Source organism: Ranitomeya variabilis, chromosome 3 (assembly GCF_051348905.1).
Source record: "Ranitomeya variabilis isolate aRanVar5 chromosome 3, aRanVar5.hap1, whole genome shotgun sequence".
Taxonomy (NCBI): Eukaryota; Metazoa; Chordata; class Amphibia; order Anura; family Dendrobatidae; genus Ranitomeya; species Ranitomeya variabilis.
The window spans coordinates 635,909,729-635,925,589 of NC_135234.1; the positions used below are offsets into that span (position 1 = coordinate 635,909,729).

Sequence of the window (15,861 nt, forward strand, 5' to 3'; positions counted from 1 at the left end):
ATATTTCAGGAAAAAATATAGGCGATAGAAGTGGGGACCGTGGCAGTGGCCATTGAAACACGTGTTAGGCACAAATTAAGTGGGTGGTGGCTATTGAAGGTGCAGTCAAAATTGCCATAACCCCCCTGAAGCAAGAAATCATCAAGGGATAGTAACACCGAACCCCTGATGATGTGATGTTTCAGTGTTTGAAGCCATGGGGGAAGACTGCAAGGCCATCTTTCAAAATGAAACGTCACCAGAAGTAAAGAAAAAATAAAAATTAGATATAGGGATAAGGCAAGACATTTTTATAAAAAAAGCAAATTACTATAGTGTTACACAAGGAGAAAGGTGAATAAGCAGAATAAAAATACAATGCACCAGTCCATGGTTTCACTTGTAATTACCGTATGTGGTCGTTTTTCTTACACCTTTCTCAGAGAATACAACTCTATAATATCCTTTTTCGAATACATTTCTTTAACTTTCTGTTGTGCACTTGCCAGCCACCATTTTAACAGATTTTACTCTTTAAAATCAATAAAACTATATTTTATTACATTGCTATTTGCATGTAAAGCCAAATAAAATACAAAAGGTTATCTTTTACAAAAAATATGCAATCTAAGGAATTTAGGAACTTTACATCAGAATGTATTAATCAACATGTACCAATTATAAAATATTAGCCCATTACTATAAATATAGCAATACATTTTGGTTAGTACACGAAGGCTGGAAGCATTTCCAGTTACTATTCAGGAACGTCCTCACTGGTCATTCCCATTTATATTCTTTAGACAAGTATACTTCTTCAAAGATTAAATCTGATCAAGATTGTGCGTTTCACAGCAGAGGAAACATTTTTATATTCTAGCGCAACAGAGAAAAAGGGACAACGTTTAGGCAACCAATGAATGACCCTCCTACACTTCTTCATAGAAAAAAAAATGCAATATTAAATCAGTACTTTCCGACTGTCTTGGGTACCATCTTGGTAACCAAGGTTAGTTTTAATATTCCAGTTCTATCATGAATATCTCTTGAAGTATCAGATATAGTCTACAGCCCTGTTTACACACACTATGTGGACAAAAGTAATGGGACACCTTTTAATCATTGAACCCAAGCTTTTCACCATTGCCGTGTGTATAAAATACAGCACTGTGTCTTGTAGTCCGCCTTCACTAGTGTTTGTGCGAGAATGGGTCATTCTAAAAGAGCAGCTTTATTGAAATGTGGAAGTGCTTAGAAGCCACAGCAACTCTGCCAAGAATGATCTGCTCCAACAAATGCTCTGCTGTCTTCGCAACTGCAGAGCTGAACTGTGCTCCAGGATCCTCTTTGCATGAGTTTACATGACTTGGTAACTGCATGGAAGCCTTACATGACCAAGCACAATGCCAAGAGTCAAAGTGGTCTAACCCATGGACTGATTCATCACGTCACAGAACACAGTTCCCCACTGCCAGATGAAGTCTGCTACATGTCTGACTGCATTGTGCCAACTGTAAAGTTTGGCAAGTGGCATATTGCTATGGAGTTGTTTTAGACACCCCCCCCCCCCCCCCCAGTTCAATTAAAGGGAAATTTTTTGTACTTTGGAATATCAAGATGCTTTGAACTACTATATGGTTGCAACTTAGTGGGAATAGTTTTGAAGGCCATTGGCCGTTTTAAAAACACTGCCTCGTTGAACAAAACTAGGTCCATAAAGGCATGGCTGGGCTAGCTTGGTGTGGAAGAATTCGGAAACAGAGTCCTGACCTCAACCCCATTGAACCACTTTAGGATGAACAAGAACTGAAATTGTGAACACTGTACTCATTCAGTAGTGGCTGACCTCTCAATTCCCTTCTGGATAAATGAGCACAAAATTCCCTTAGACACTCCAAAAATATGTAGAAGGCCTTCCCAGAAGAGTGGAAGCGGTGATAGCTGCAAAGTGCAAAGTGTGGGCCGACTCCATATGAATGGCAATGGATTTAGAATATGTTGTCAAAAGCTCCCATAGGTGTAATCTGTAGGTGACCCAATACTTTTGTTCACTCATTGTATACTCAATAACCGCCGTGCTGGCAGACTGGTGTAACATCACCGTGTGCGTAATCCAACACAACCACCAAGTAAGGCCCCACTCAAAAAGCGACCATGTTTATTGGTCAGGGCATGCAATTCTATACAAATCACAACATTGCATATTTTAAGGATTTTATAGCCACTTCAAAAGTGGTCAATGTACGTATAGGATACAAAACGCACACAATTCAATTATATGCTCATCAATTGCAATGACATGATTCTATTAGACTGGAGCGGATTCTATAGGATTCCTATAAAATTATTATATATTGACAAATTACACTATACTAAATTTCAGTACAAACCATCTCAAATTTATAAATAGAGGTCATCAGAATTAGTAAAAAACAGGCCACTATTTATACACATTTTATTACTGTAACAAGTCTTAAGGTTTTTTTACCCCCCATTTCTCTGTCCATAAGAAATAACACCTTAATATCAAAGTTCATCTTTGTCTACTGTAACGCTTATATGATGCCATGCATTATTCAGCACCCCACGTAAGTTCCATATTGGGGCCACAGTATCTGGCTGCACATTATAGCTGCTATCTACAGCCTTACAGATAATGGTCAATTCTTTCTGTTCATCAGGAATAGTTGCCTCCAATTTCCACAGCTTCCATGCCCATGTCGGTCCCTTAGTCTCCTCCCCAGTAAGATCAGCCACTTTCCAAGTTTTCCCTCCATCTAGAGACACATCCACTCGCACAATCTCTCTCCCACCACCACTCCATGCATATCCTTTGATGGTTACTTTTCCATCATGATCTGGGGTGATCGTTCCTCCAGGACGTGGCTCTGTAATAGCAGATTGCACAGGTAGGTCTTGTATGGCTGGAGAGGTGGAAAAGTCTACAGTATCCCAATCCACAGATGGACTGAAGCCCTTGTAATCATTCTGCTGCCAGTGACTGGAACTTTCCTCCTCACTTACAATAATGCGTCCCAACCACTTAACATTCCGGGCGCCTACCACACCGGGCACAATAACCCGCAGAGGAAAGCCATGATCTTTAGGCAATTCTTCACCATTCATTTCATAGGCAAGTAGGACTTCACAGTCCTTGCTCATTGCACGCTTAAAAGAGATGGAGGCTCCATACTTTGTTCCAGTTATGTCTTTATCCAAGCCTTCAAACTGAACATGGCGCACATTGGGAAAGTCCTCAGTGTAGCCAGCATTTGATAAGACATCCCTCAGCCATACTCCTCCCCAACGAGCTGTACTAATTGCTGCTGCACCCCAGTCTAGTCCTTTAACTGTCTTTATAGCATTCATTTCAGAGCGTCTATTTCCAGCACATTGCAGAGTGACAGTCACTTCATGTCGAGGAAATTTGGTCTTTAGGTCTTTGAGGGACAATTTCAACGGTTTAACCCACTTTGCTCCAGGAGGTCTCTCGATAACAAGCTGATATTCATCAGGGTTAATATTTGGCACAGGCAAATGGTTCCTCTTGAAAAACAGCACATTTGGAGTGATGAAGTTCTCAGTCAACATTTCAGGTGGAGGCTCAGCATTAAAGGGTTTTTGACTATTGATCTTTAGAACAGGATGTCGAGAAGGATCACCAGAGTAGGGATCAGATAAATCACGTGGTGGTTCCTTGTCATCAGGGCTGAGCACTCCCACCTTGTACTCTTGCAACAGTTCTATAACATGCTCACTCTTGTGAACCCCATAGAGGGCCCAGAAAGGTTCTAATGCTCCCCCAGCAGCCAGCAAGATTCTGTTCCCTCCAGGATGCAAATCCACAAAATCTGTGATGTCAAATACTTCTCCAGCATAAGTAACCCATATTCTGTCAGAAGGACTTTTGTGCTTCTTCACATCATCCCTTGTATACTGAGGGAACAAATGTAATGGGACAGGTTCTTTTTTAGACTCTGCCAGAGCAGCCTGAGAAAATAGAGAAAAGCCATATTAAGATATGTCTAAATTGCCACATATAACTTTGTAAAAGTGCTCTAATAAGCTTAAATATAATGCAAATACAAAACACAGTTGTACAAGTAGTGGCGAGTAATATCAAAGCCTATCCCTCTAAGTGACAGGCAACTATTGGACAAGTAATGTCCATAACATGAATCCCATGGTCCTACATGGGGAGCAGAGACTGTTTGCTGCACATGTTGATCTAACCACTAGTGATTAGTGAGTAGTGTTGAGCATTCCGATACTGCAAGTATCGGGTATCGGCCGATACTTGCTGTATCGGAATTTCCGATACAGAGATCCGATACTTTTGTGGTATCGGGTATCGCAACAACATTAATGTAATAATGTGTAAAAAAGAGAATTAAAATAAAAAATATCGCTATACTCACCTGTCCGACGCAGCCTGGACCTCAGCGAGGGAACCGGCAGCGTTGTTTGTTTAAATTTCGCGCTTTTACTTGGTTACGTGAAGTCCCGGCTTGTGATTGGTCAGGGCGGCCATGTTGCCGGGACGCGGACCAATCACAGCAAGCCGTGACGAAATTACGTCACGGCTTGCTGTGATTGGTCCGCGTCCCGGCAACATGGCCGCCATTAACCAATCACAAGCCGTGACGTCACGGGAGGCTGGACATGCGCGTATTTTGAAAAGCGCGCGTGTCCAGCCTCCAGTGACGTCCCGGCAACATGGCCGCCATTAACCAATCACAAGCCGTGACGTCACGGGAGGCTGGACATGCGCGTATTTTGAAAAGCGCGCGTGTCCAGCCTCCAGTGACGTCCCGGCAACATGGCCGCCATTAACCAATCACAAGCCGGGACGTCACTGGAGGCTGGACACGCGCGCTTTTCAAAATACGCGCATGTCCAGCCTCCCGTGACGTCACGGCTTGTGATTGGTCAGGGCGGCCATGTTGCCGGGACGCGGACCAATCACAAGCCGGGACTTCACGTAACCAAGTAAAAGCGCGAATTTTAAACAAACAACGCTGCCGGTTCCCTCGCTGAGGTCCCGGCTGCGTCGGACAGGTGAGTATAGCGATATTTTTTATTTTAATTCTTTATTTTACACATTAATATGGTTCCCAGGGCCTGAAGGAGAGTTTCCTCTCCTTCAGACCCTGGGAACCATCAGGAATACCGTCCGATACTTGAGTCCCATTGACTTGTATTGGTATCGGGTATCGGTATCGGATTGGATCCGATACTTTGCCGGTATCGGCCGATACTTTCCGATACCGATACTTTCAAGTATCGGACGGTATCGCTCAACACTATTAGTGAGTATACTCGTTGCTTGGGTTTTCCGGAGCACGCTCGGGTGGTCTCCGAGTATTTGTAACTGCTCGGAGATTTAGCTTTTGTTGACGCAGCTGAATGATTTACGGCTGCTAACCAGCCTGAGTACATGTGGGGGTTGCCTGGTTGCTAGGGAATCCCCACATGTATTCAAGCTGTAAATTATGCAGCTGAGGCAACGAAAACTAAATTTCCGTGCACTTACAAATACTTGGAGGTCACCCGAGCTTGCTCGGGAAAACCCCAGCAACGAGTACACTTGCTCATCACTACTAACCACCTTAACGCATCAGCCAACTGTGATGAATGGCAGCATTGGATTGCCATGCGAAGAGTCTTGAGTGCTCAATAGATGATAGGAGCTAAAGAATGGCGCAGGATTAAATTCAACATCCTTGATCCTTTGTTAAGAAAAAGTGTCTGGCAGCAGCTCTCTTCCATTCAAAACACATGCACAAAAAACAAAACAAAAAAAAAACCAAAAAACCCTCACTTATAAGTTTGGCATCACTATGGTCGTTGCCCTGAAGAATCGTATTGCCAGGTCAATTTTAACACAGTACACACTGTAGAAACAAAGTTTAAAAACCATGTTGGAGAAAGCAAAGTGTTGCTCTTAGAAAAAAGGTAAGAAAGTGGAAAAAAAAATGTTTTCTCTAGAAGAAAATCAGTCATGAAGGGGTTAATGTGAATGTGTGCATGAGAAGAAAGCAAGAGAAATGGTTGTTGGCCTAACAGGCCTTTAGACCAGGGCCGGCCCGAGAGATTACGGCTCCCTAGGCGAAACTATTTTGTTGCGCCCCTACTACTTTTAACATACCTCCCAACTTTTGAAGATGGGAAAGAGGGACAAAGTTTGCGTCGCGCTTCGGCAAATTTTAGGCCACACCTCTGACCACACCCATTCATAACTAGCCACACCCATATCCACGTCCCAACCACACCCATTTAGCACTGCTGATCACACTTTCATAAAGAATTAAACAAAAAAAATATGGCCACACAGTGCTCCATACTGTATAATGGCCACACATGATGCTCCATACTGTATAATGACCACACATGATGCTCCATACTGTATAATGGCCACACATGATGCTCCATACTGTATATTGGCCGCACATGATACTTCGTACCGTATAATGGCCACACAGCTACTCCTACACACGCGGCTGCGCTCCGTACACACGCGCTCCGCTCCATACACACGCGGCTCCGCTCCATACACCTTTTGCCTTTTGAAAAGATTTTTTATAATTTTTTCTATTTTTCTCTGGCGCCCCCTTAGGGTCGGCGCCCTAGGCGGCCGCCTAGTTCGCCTATACGTTCGGGCCGGCCCTGCTTTAGACAACTATTGAATGTGTATGGTCAACTTCAGGAATGCACCAGGCATCTGCACTTCCATGATGGCCATTTTTCTTCATGACTCGCCATAAATATATATATAAAAAAAAGGGAAAAACAAAATATGCTTTTGTAAATGTCAAGACCTACTTTTTTCTGTTGAGTATCAAAGATAACCAAGGAGCCCAATCCCAACAAAGCTCCTGCGGTGGTGGTACCCCATTTCCAGCGGTTTGCTCTAGACTCCTTTCCTGTGCTATGGTTCTGTCTGGACTCATTCCTGGCTGCGCATATTCGCACAGACATGAAGATTTGCTTCTGTAACCTGGAAGGCAATATAAAATATGTATAAACATACGGATATGGCAACTTAGGTATGACAAAATAAGCATTTCTTATAAACACTGTCTGGAACCCACCAGTAGCTTTAACAAGCAAGTAATGCTAAACTTGGAACAGGCAGGTCATGCTTTAAAAACAGTTTTCACTGTAACTAGCCAGCTTAAATTTGACCAAGAAGGAAGATTTCCCACAAAACAGCCATTCATCTGGTGAAATTTAACAAATGTTTTAGCAATTTATTGCAGCATGCCATAATCTGGAAAGAAGTAGACCATGTTCAAAATTTTTCATCTGATACATTTCTAGAAACCTCTTTTTATTCCTTGCACAGCGTCACTGAACACAGCCAATATGGACCTTCACTTGTAATGTTACTAAAAGGTAGTCATACACAATACAGGTGCTTCTCACAAAATTAGATCAAAGAGTTAATTTATTGCAGTTCTGCAACACAAAAAGTGAGACTCATTATATAGAATCATTACAAACAGTGATTTCAAGTCTTTATTTCTGTTAATGTTGATGATTATGGCTTACAGCCAATGAAAACCCAAACGTCATTATCTCAGTAAATTAGAATAAATTAAACACCTGCAAAGGCTTCCTAAGCATATAAAAAAAGTCCCTTAGTGTGTGTCAGTAGGCTCCAGAATCATGGGGAAGACTGCTGACTTGACAGATGTCCAGAAGGCAGTCACTGACACACTCCACAAGGAGGGTAAGGCCTCTTTCACACTTCAGTCTTTCGGCGTCAGTCAAAAACCGCCAATTTCGTGAAATGACGGATCCGTCATTTTTTTTTGGCGGATCCGCTATTTTCCCATTGACTTGCATTAGAGACGGATTGTGGCGGATGGTCGTCCGTTCCATCCGCCATGCGACGGATCCGTCGATATTTGGCGGACGTTGTCTAGACATTAACGGACTTTGTAACGTTTTTTTGCGCCGTCTAAAAGGCGGAACGCGACGGATCCGTCACGTCCGCCTTTTTTTAGAATGGGCACCTATGGGTGACGGATCCGTCGCGATCCGTTTTTTGGCGGATCCGTCGCCTCAATCCGCTTTTTTTGATTGAGCATGCTCCAAAAAGTTGCAACTTTGCCCAGACAACCCAAAAACTATATAAAGAGGACAGGTCATTCCCAAATGTACCAGCCAGCAAGAGAGACCCTTCCATGCCAGAGAGACCCAGCCAGACCCAGCCAGCAAGACCCAAGACCCAACCAGCAAGACCCAAGACCCAACCAGCCAGGCTCTGCCATCCAGCCAGAGAGGCCCTGCAAGCCAGAGACACTCTGCCAGCAAGACTTTGCCAGCCAGCCAGAGAGGCCCTGCAAGCCAGACCCTGCCTGAGACAGCCATGTGAGTACTGCCATCCAGCGTGCGTGCTTGTGTGCGTACGTGCTTGTGTGCGTGCGTGCTTGTGTGCGTGCGCCTGCCTGCCCTGTTTATATGTTTTTCATACTATGCTGTTATTTTTAATAGCTGAGGTGTAAAATGTGATTTGTGTGTGTGTATAAATGATGTGTGATGTGTTCTGCATTTTTGTTGTTCTCCAAAATGTAATAGTATTTCAAATAAAGAGCAGTGTAGCTCCTACTGTACCATTAAAAAAAATTTTTTTTTTTTAAAAATAGTAATAAAAATTGCACAAAACTGTCAGTAGTCTCATTTCAAGATAAATGTAATATTGGGTAAACCTGCAGTAAAGGTTATATATATAAATGTGTAATGCAAATCTTGGGTATAGAATATGTTTTCCGGTTTTAGAAAAAACAAACTGTAGGGTAATCATAATTAACAATTTTTGGAATTGGTATTTTAATTTCGAATGAGGAACATTTTTGATAAGGTGAAACTTTGTTTAGGTGGGTTTTACCAACATGCGCATTGCGCATATCAATTTCAGTTTTGTTGTTGCTTTAAAGGGTTCTTGGGGTTTTTTTTTGGTGGGGAAACAGGGCTAGAGGGTTTGGCAGCTTGTGCATAAAGCATATCTACCATATAAAGTATGACGGTTAGAAAAAAATTTTTCATTTTGTGTTGGAGGAAATCTAAAAGTTTTTTAAAAAGATTTAAGTGTTAAATCCTACAGCTGCATCTATCCTTGTGTATAGTAGCTTAGAACTGTCTGTATACTTACAGATACTTGGGACCAAGAGGTACGGACTGAACAACCCAAGATTCACACAAGACCATAATGTCTTCTTCTGAGAGCCCCCCAGCACACCAGCAACAAACTGAGGTGAATTTTTGTTTTTTTTCGCTCTCAAATATTTTTTTGTGATACAACTATGGTCATTGTTTTTTAACCCTTTATGTGTTCTGTATTCACAGGAATATGAAGCAGAGGGGCTTACAGAAGGAGACGGACAGGGTGGAGAAAGACAAGGAGCGGGAGCGCATAGTGTAAGTTTTGAACAGACCGATCCTCACATACAATGCAATACACCCAACACAAACATTCAGCACAGCACACACAATACATATGCCTCAATCAAAGAACATTATTAATTTTATTTATTTATTTTTATTAGTCTTCACAATCCGGGGCTCGACAGAGTTCCTCAAAGCACCTCCCATTGTCGTCGGAATAATAATCGCGGCGGTCGCCGAACAGTAAGTTCCTTTTTGTTTTTGTGTTTAGTAAAATGTAAAATTCATGTGTTGTAATCTTTCCCTTTTTATTCTTATATTTTTCGTAGGCTTCACAGCGTGCTCCCGAACAAGATGATGAAGAGGAGGGCATCGATGTGAACACCCTCATCGAAGCAGTACAAAGTAGGGAGCCGCTGTGGAACATGTCGGACCGCCGCCATGCTGACCAGTTAATCACCCGACGGCTATGGGAGGAAGTGTGCAGTGCTGTTATGGATAACTGGGAGGAACTAGATGCTGGGGCCCAGGATCTAGCGCGTAAGTATTCACACTTCATAACCTTATTTTAGCATGATTTAATGTGGTGTATAGTAACCAATTTTTGCTATCTCTTTCCAGGTAACAGGATTATCGTGCGGTGGCGGTCAATCAGGGATCGCTTCAAGAGGGAGTTTAATAAGGAGATGCAGGCCCCGAGTGGATCTAGAGGACGCAGGAGCAGATACAAACATGCAAGAGCCCTGTCGTTCCTCCGGTCGACGCTGCTGAGCAGAAGGTAAATATTCAACACCACATTTTCAGTCAAACTGTAAAAATGTGTAAAACCTTCAATTTTTTTTTGCAGCAAGGGCAATTGTAATATCAAAGTACTAATTTGTTTTTCTTCTTCTTTAACAGCACTTTCTGCAGCACTCGGGAGCCTGCATCAGAGTTGCAGCCCTCTGGAGCGATCCCTCGAGAGTCCGCCACCGGGGACCACGTTGACCCCTCTGTTTCTGCACCTTCCCTTTTGTTTGATCCCTCAGCCCCATCCACCAGCGCTGGAGCAGCAGGGCGGACTTCATCACTTGAAGCTGCAGGTGATGAGTTAGAGTTCCCTTTACCCCACCCCTCTGCCACTGCCGCAACATCTAGACCAACTTTGTGGTCAGGACGGCAGCGCCAGAGAGGTCAGGAAAGGAGCTATGCGCCTGACTTTTTGCAGCTGAATGCATCCTTTCACAGTGCCATCAAGCTTTTGACTGAGCAAACGTCTACTGGGTACAATATGCTTAACAAAAGCATACTTGAACTCAGCAGTCGTCTTGATAGGATGCAATCAGATGCAAACCAGTCACCAAGACACTGTTTTTTTCAGTCGGTCCTCAGGCACATGGAAAATCTAACTCCTGACCTGCAGATGCATGTGATGCAAGGCTGCCTCACAGCTCTAGCGCAGGCGATATCCCATGCCCCTGCACCTACCCCTCATGTGTCAACACCTTTCCCCTCTCAAGTCGCCGTCTATCCTCCCATCCGTCCTCCTCCTCCTGTACGTCCTCCTCCCGTCCATTCTACTCCTTCGTCATTTGTTCCTTCCCCCCTTAGTCTTTCCCAGTTTTTAACGTCCCCCTTCCATTCTTCCCCTTTAACTTCTCCGTTATCAATCCCAGCAACACCTTCATACCTCACACACACCACATCTGCACCTCAACTCTCTACACAACCTCATGTTTTCACCACCCATTCCACTTCTGTTCCTCCCCGTGATGTCCTGTCCCCCACTCTCGACGTGGTCCGCCCCTCCGCTACTATCTCCACCCCAAACTATGAGAATCTGTAAAAGTCAATAAACAGTTTTTTGGTTTAAAAACAATTTTATTGTGTTTTTTTTTTTTTTTTATTAATTTTTTAAGTCACTAAGGTTATGGCAATAGTAACAATAACAGTGTTTAAAGGGTACCGTTGCAAAACATACAATGCTGCATTAAAGTACAAAGATTTTGTATGCAAACAAAAATTGTTATTTTTACAAGTATAAAAAGAAAATTTTTTTTACACCATTTCATACTGCCAGTCAACTGATCCTGCAGGACACATGAAGTAGTCTGCAAAACTGTCCCGCATTCTGCAGACTGCTACTGGACTGCGAAAAGTGGGGTTTTGGTAATCCCGTAAGGTGCTTTCTGAAACATTATCCTCCAGGGAAACTTGTTCTTTTGATAGAACAAAATTATGCAGGACAACGCACGCTTTGACCACATCGACAGTTTCAGTCTGCAGTTTAATGGCAGTTAGTAGCACTCTCCATTTGGCAGTTAGGATGCCAAAAGCACATTCCACTACTCTGCGTGCTCTGGTTAAACGGTAATTGAAAATTTTCTTCCTCTGAGTCAGTCCACTACTTCCAAAGGGTTTAAGCAAATGTGGGGAAAGCTGGAAGGCATCATCTCCAACGCAAACAAATGGTAACGGTGGACCGGTGGTTCCAGGGAGAGGTCTAGGGGGCGGAAAATCAAATGTCTCTCCATATAAACGGCGCCCCATTAAAGAATTTTTAAAGATTTGTGAATCATTTGCACGTCCATACGCACCGATATCCACAGCGATGAACTTGCATTGTGCGTCAGCTATGGCCATCAACACAATAGAGAAATACTTCTTATAGTTATAAAACTGTGATCCAGAGCCTGAAGGTTTGACGATCCTTATGTGCTTTCCATCAACTGCTCCAACACAATTGGGAAACTGGCAAATTTGATGAAAAATTTGGGCGATCTCCAGCCACCTCTCCTGTGATGGCTCTGGGATGTATTCCACTTGTAGGCACTCCCACAATGCCCGGCAGGTCTCTCTGATGATCCCTGAGATTGTGGATATCCCAAGTCGAAATTGAAAATGGAGGGATGAGAACGACTCTCCAGTTGCAAGGAATCTGTTAACAAAACGAAAAGACAATACTTAATAAAAAAAATACAAAAAAAAACACAGTTATAAGTCTGATGAATGAGAATCATTTAATAAAAAAATTACTTACCGAATAGTCACCATGAGACGCTCTGCTGGTGATATTGAGAATCGCATCTGGGTGTCTCGTCTCCGTATACAGTCTTCCACATAGCCCAATAAAAATTCGAAATTTTCAGCTCTCATCCTCACATAATTGAAGAACTTTTGAGGGTTTTCCCTTAGTTCCATGTAAAGCGTGGAATAAACACCACGGGTCATACGTTGTGCTGTGATGGGATGGATCCACAGCCTTCTCTTCTGCCGCTGCCGTAGGATTCGCAGTCTTCGTTCCTCCCTCTCTCGAACGCTGACTGCCAACTGATTTGCCTCAAAAGTAAAATCCGCATAGATCTTTGCAATGTTCGCCAGGACTCCTTCCATTTCTGCCACTTTCTCTACAACCTTTCAAAGATGTGGTGTAAATACACGCTATATATAGTGTTCCAGTAGTTTCCAGTAGCCAATCACATTGAAATCCTCCCCTTTTTAAAAACGGATCCATCAAAAAACGGTTAAAACGGACGTAAAAACGGTCGCAACGGTTCTAACGGATCCGTCTTTTTAACGGATCAGGGCAGCTGATCCGTTAAAAAAACGGATCCGTTAGAACCGTTTTTCCACCAAATTTGACGGATCCGTCGATCCGCCACGATGTCGGACCCAACTGACGCCACACAACTGAAGTGTGAAAGAGGCCTAAGCCACAAAAGATCATTGCTAAAGAAGCTGGCTGTTACAGAGTGCTGTATCCAAGCATATTAATGGAGAGTTTAGTGGAAGGAAAAAGTGTGGTAGAAAAAGGGGCACAAGCAACTGGGATAACCGCAGCCTGAAAGGATACTTAAGAAAAGGCCATTCAAAATTTTTTGGGAGATTCACAAGGAGTGGATGTTGTTTTCAGATGAAAGTAAATTTTGCATTTCATTTGGAAATCAAGGCCCCAGAGTCTGGATGAAGAGTGGAGAGGCACAATACAATCTGACTTAGGTCTAGTGTGAAGTTTCCACAATCAGTGATGGTTTGGGGAGCCATGTCATCTGCTGGTGTAGGTCCATTGTGTTTTATCAAGACCAAAGTCAGCGCAGCCGTCTACCAGGACATATTAGAGCACTTCATGCTTCCTTCTGCCGACAAGCTTTTTGGAGATGGAAATTTCATTCTCCAGCAGGACTTGGCACCTGCCCACACTGCCAAAAGTACCAATACGTGGTTTAAAAACAACAGCATCACTGTGCTTGATTGGCCAACAAACTCGCCTGACCTTAACCCCATAGAGAATCTATGGGGTATTGTCAAGAGGAAAATGAGAGACACCAGACAACAATGCATATGAGCTGAAGGTTGCTATCAAAGCAACCTGGGCTTCCATAACCCCTCAGCAGTGCCACAGGCTGATCACCTCCATGCCACGCTGCACTGACGCCAAAGGAGCCCTGACCAAGTATTGAGTGCATTTACTGAACACACATTTCAGTAGGCCAACATTTTGGATTTTAAAATAATTTTTCAATCAGGTGTTATAAGTTATTCTAATTTACTGAGATAATGACTTGGGTTTTCACTGGCTGTAACCCATAATCATCAACATTAACAGAAATAAAAAATTGAAATAGATCACTATGTCTGTAATGCCTCTATATAAGAGTTTCACTTTTTGTTTTGAACTGAAATAAATTAACTTTTTGATTATATTCTAATTTTATGAGAATCACCTGTATATAGCAGTAGTATGATGGTTGAACGCGTATAATCATCGCCATAAAGCCACACCCATGAAATCCACAAAAGGAATAAGAATCAAATTATTGTTCCTTCCTCAATAGACATCAGTGAAGGCTCCACAAAAGGGAAGAGTTGGCCAAGTTGCCAATTTCAACCAACACGGCTGTAACCAAAGAAAATAGCAAATAGAGTCAGAGACCCCGATTCCAGTGCAGTGTCACTTACTGGGCTGCTTGTTGTAGTCTTGATAAAAATCACATTTAACAGCAAATTCGATGACTAGTAACCCTGCTGCCAGGTAGTCCGGCATTTTCATGATCTCTGTATAACCCGGAATAGTAGCAGTTTGCGCACACTGTGCATGGGCTGAAAGCTGCCCAACAGTGGTGTGGGCAAGTTATACAGGGCTCAACATTCAGTGAACGTAAACATCTGCAGCAGGGAAAAAAAGCGATCAAAATTATATCAAGCAGCCCAGTAAGTGATGCATGGCTGAAATAGGGTCTCTGCCCCTATATTATGATGCCTTTAGATGGGAATCTCTCACCAGGTTTTCGTGGCCCCCTTCCAGACTCATTTTTCCCCTTCATGACCGGAGGTATTTTCGTTTTTGCGCTTGTTTTTTGCTCCCCTTCTTCCCAGAGCCATAACTTTTTAAATTTTTCGGACAGTATGGCCATGTGAGGGCTTGTTTTATGTGGGACGAGCTGTACTTTTTACTGACACCATTGGAAAAACGGGAAAACAAAATTCCAAGTGTGGTGAAATTGCAAGAAAAAAAACAAAAAACGTGTAGTCCCACAGTTTTTTTCTTTTGCTTGCTTTTGCTAAAACTGACCTGCCATTCTGATTCTACAGGTCATTACGAGTTCATAGACACCAAACATGTCTAGGTTCCTTTTTATCTAAGTGGTGAAAAAGATTCAAAACCTTGTTAAAAATAAATAAATAAATAATGTGCACCATTTTACGATACCCGTAGCGTGTCCATTTTTCATGATCTTGCGTTGGGTGATGGCTTATTTTTTGTGCACCGAGCTGACATTTTTAATGATACCATTTTGGTGCACATTCGATCTTTTGATCGCTCCTTATTGCATTTTAATTCAATGTCGTGGCGACATTGAATTAAACAAAAAAAAACAACTTAATTCTGGCGTTTTGACTATTTTCTTGCTACGCCATTTAGCGATCAGGTGAATTTTTTTATTAATAGATTGGGTGATTCTGAACGTGGTGATACCAAATATGTGTAGGTTTGAACTTTTATATTTTTTAATAATTTTGCAAACTTTTTCCTTCTCGTTTCCTCACTTTTGGCATGCTTCAATAGTTTCCATGGGAGACTAGAAGCAGCCATAAACCGATAGACTCTGATACATACAGGCGATGATTACTCACTTGCTATGAGCACCGGGCAGCGCTCATAGCAATCTGGCAGTGAACCATAGAAGTCTGCAGGAGACATCTGTTCAAAACAGCTGACATGTGCCGGAAAAGTTGTGGGCTCACCGCCCGAGACCACATCAAAGGGAGGGGGCTGTCCAACATCAGTGTATTATTATGCCCGATATCAGAAAGGGCTTTAGTTTGCTTCTATATGAAAAGGTTCAACGATATATTTGAAAAGGAAAAACTGCCTCAATTGTAGTTTTTTTTTTTTTTTTTTTATAAAAATGTCAGTGTTGGCTCACGATTTTGTCCCAGTTTTTTTTTTTTTTATTATTATTATTATTATTATTATTATTATTTTGAACCACTGTGTTGGATTTTGACAAC

At 42.5% G+C, this 15,861-nt stretch overlaps 1 protein-coding gene across 3 annotated transcripts in view; it reads right to left on the bottom strand.

Moving 5' to 3' along the window:
- Nucleotides 1-277: 277 nt before the first annotated feature.
- SUOX (sulfite oxidase) overlaps nucleotides 278-15,861 on the bottom strand; it is a 41,579-nt gene continuing 25,995 nt past the window's right edge. The window contains exons 1-3 of one of the 3 annotated variants that reach the window (XM_077297570.1): nucleotides 14,630-14,738; nucleotides 6,802-6,976; nucleotides 2,122-3,969 (exon numbers count right to left, since the gene is read on the bottom strand). In XM_077297570.1, coding sequence (XP_077153685.1) covers nucleotides 2,506-3,969; nucleotides 6,802-6,957 — 1,620 coding nt within the window. In that variant the 5' untranslated portion in view covers nucleotides 6,958-6,976; nucleotides 14,630-14,738 and the 3' untranslated portion in view covers nucleotides 2,122-2,505. Of the gene's footprint in view, nucleotides 3,970-6,801; nucleotides 6,977-14,629; nucleotides 14,739-15,861 lie in introns of those variants that run through there. The other 2 variants (XM_077297568.1, XM_077297569.1) reach the window with 2 other exon arrangements.